General features: G+C 39.9%; 1 protein-coding gene across 1 annotated transcript in view; it reads right to left on the reverse strand.

The window, feature by feature from the left end:
- The window catches only part of LOC109468786 (cell wall integrity and stress response component 2-like), a 6,211-nt gene that overhangs the window by 605 nt on the left and 2,830 nt on the right, over positions 1 to 2,776 (reverse strand). The window contains exons 3-6 of the mRNA XM_019767122.1: positions 2,573 to 2,731; positions 2,050 to 2,091; positions 1,462 to 1,602; positions 693 to 845 (exon numbers count right to left, since the gene is read on the reverse strand). Of these exons, the coding sequence (XP_019622681.1) occupies positions 693 to 845; positions 1,462 to 1,602; positions 2,050 to 2,091; positions 2,573 to 2,731 (495 nt within the window). The remainder of the gene's footprint in view (positions 1 to 692; positions 846 to 1,461; positions 1,603 to 2,049; positions 2,092 to 2,572; positions 2,732 to 2,776) is intronic.

The following is a 2,776-nucleotide window of genomic DNA, read 5'->3' on the forward strand; positions in this document are numbered from 1 at the left end:
GCGTCTACCCACATACCAAAAATGATCGCCAACCATCCACCGGGTTCTGAGATCATTCAACGCAAACAATCTGACATTGAGATAGCAATTCCGGTTCAAAGCAAACAGCTAGGGGGCCCAAATTTACATCACTAAACCATTGTAACCACAACTACATGCTACCTTAGCATCGCACACACGGACCATAACGTGCCAACAATAGAATAAAAAAATTAAACTGCAGTACCAAGGTCAATCACCAGGGGCTCAAAGTCAACCTACACAATCTCCAAGGCCCCATCCATCAATCTGCCAAATATCATACAGTTCCTTCTCACCGATCTTCAGATCTCAGACCAAACATGAAACGGAGTAAAAACAATACCCCCCATTTACATGGAGGGTAACTAGAACCGCTTATCTTCAATCTCCACCATTAAAAAATGTACAAATGACAGCCATTTCAGAAACGGAAGAAGAGAGGCGTCATAATGTGACTCCAACTGTGACGTATTCTTTAGTTGTAGAAATTGACTTTTTGTCTATAACGTTGGTGACGAAATTTGCAGCCTAGTGCTCTTTGAGTTCGCCGTGAAAAGTCGAAAGAAGGCATAGTAACCTGGGGGGAACAACGTTTAAAACACCTCACATCCACACACACTTCCACCAACATGGCGGACATTCGATATGACGTCACAGTCACGTGATCGTACCTTGCCCGGTGCTCCAGACGGTGACGATATCGTCGACTCCTCCGCAGTTTTCCGTCACTTTTCCCGTGCAGCTGACGTCACACTGTGAGTCGGAGACTGGGCTGAGGCTCTGTAGGTCCGCCAAACAGACACAGTGCTTGCCTTCTCCTGTCGCTATTGAAGGGACAACACAAGTAATGTATTAACAAGATGATTACATACCTATTACCTGTGCAGACCTAATTTCTGTGACTATCTAATGTCACTAGCGAGGCAACTTTTACATGTTTATGTTTATTCAAGAAAAAACTATTCTTCTTTTAACTTCCCCAAACCCACAAATTTTGGAAAAGCTGAGACATTACGTCTTCCATGGTTTACAGAAGAGAAGTCAAACCCTTCAGACATAGTTTTAGACATAGTTATAGTTCTAGACAGCTACCTTTATCATGTAGACTTTAGTTATTTTATACTCTATTTCATTGTTCTTTTATGTTTTGTAATTTGCAATTAGCCTCCGGGCACGAATTTACAATAAACTTTTCGTTCAAAACTCAGTATATAGCCAGCTAGAGAGAGAGAGGGGGGGGGGGAAGTGGGATCACTTTTTTCCATTGTCTCGATAAACGAGTAGAACCCAACAAGTTAGAATTATTGTTTGGTAGTTGGAGTAGTCACATACTATAAATCGTTATCCATTGTCCATTCTTTACGTCCATGTTACATGTACTTGCAATTAGCCTACGGACAGGAACTTTCAATAAACTTATCTATATAAATGATCTCTTACCAGAATACGCCTTGCCCTGGGCCACACAGTGTTTGGCACAGTCCTGGTTGGTCATGTGCAGAGACGACTCATGACCACTGGCGGTGAGAGCTCCATCACTTGTTGTGTAGCAGCCTTTGTAGCTCTGTGTGGAGGTCGTTCCTGTCAAAAAGGACAGTGGATCGGGTAAGTTATGATCGTACTACATGTACATGTACATGCTGTCCGGCAAGCATCTTCTGGATATTGGGACTTTTATAGCTTTTATATCATAATTTATATCATAATTCATGATGATTGTAATGTTAAAACATTACAATCATCATGAATTATTACAATCATCATGAATCATTATTAATATACATATAATTATCATTAACACTTAAAGATATTATTAAAATTATTATCAATAATTTAATTATATAATTATTTTAATTATTATTAAAAATACATTAAAAATGAAAAGATTTTACTTGTTTCAAAAGTTTTCTTTACATAAAAGCTTTAGAATGCATAATGCTGATGTGCAATTTATTTAACATCATATATTGGTCACGCCTTACAGATATTAGTGTCTAAGCACATATAGAGTTGTTTTGAATCACTTACTCAAGTTCTCTGAAGTTGTCTTCGCTGCCAGCTCACGCTTTCCTGTAGGGAGGGATGGATCGGAAAGTATGCCTTCAGTATAAATAAATATACAGACTGAGGAATAGACACATACAGTTATAATAACTTTCCAATCTGCGGAACTGAAACATAGAATAGAATCATTGCAGTGGATTTCAAATTTTAAATTCACAATTTGTAAAGCGAGCATGCTCAAATGTAGTAATGGCATTTTTTTTTCTTTGTAACGCCACCACAAATTTACACAACCAAAATGGCGGACGTTCGATATGACCGTGATCATGATCGTTACATCTACTATACCGTACAAAAAAAATACATGCTACGAAATAGAGACAGTTTTACACTTCCAATCTTCAGAACTAGAATGCAGAATACAGTGGAAGAGAGACAGAGAGCGAGGGAGAGTGGAGTATTTACAACACTTTAGTTACAGTAAATTCGTACGCGTCGAACCAACATGGCGGACGTTCGATATGACGTCATAGTCACAAGATCATACCTTGCCCGGTGCTCCACACGGTGACCGTCTCGTCGGTTCCTCCGCACTTTTCCGTCAGTTTTCCCGTGCAGCTGACGTCACACTGTGAGTCGGAGGCTGGGCTGAGGTTCTGCATGTCGGCTGCCGTCAAACAGACACAGTGCTTCCCTTCGCCTGTCGCTGTTATGTTGGAGGGATAACATAACATTAAATATCACATTTGAA

This window comes from Branchiostoma belcheri, unplaced genomic scaffold (genome assembly GCF_001625305.1).
Source record: "Branchiostoma belcheri isolate BF01 breed outbred unplaced genomic scaffold, Haploidv18h27 scaffold2, whole genome shotgun sequence".
Lineage (NCBI taxonomy): Eukaryota > Metazoa > Chordata > Leptocardii > Amphioxiformes > Branchiostomatidae > Branchiostoma > Branchiostoma belcheri.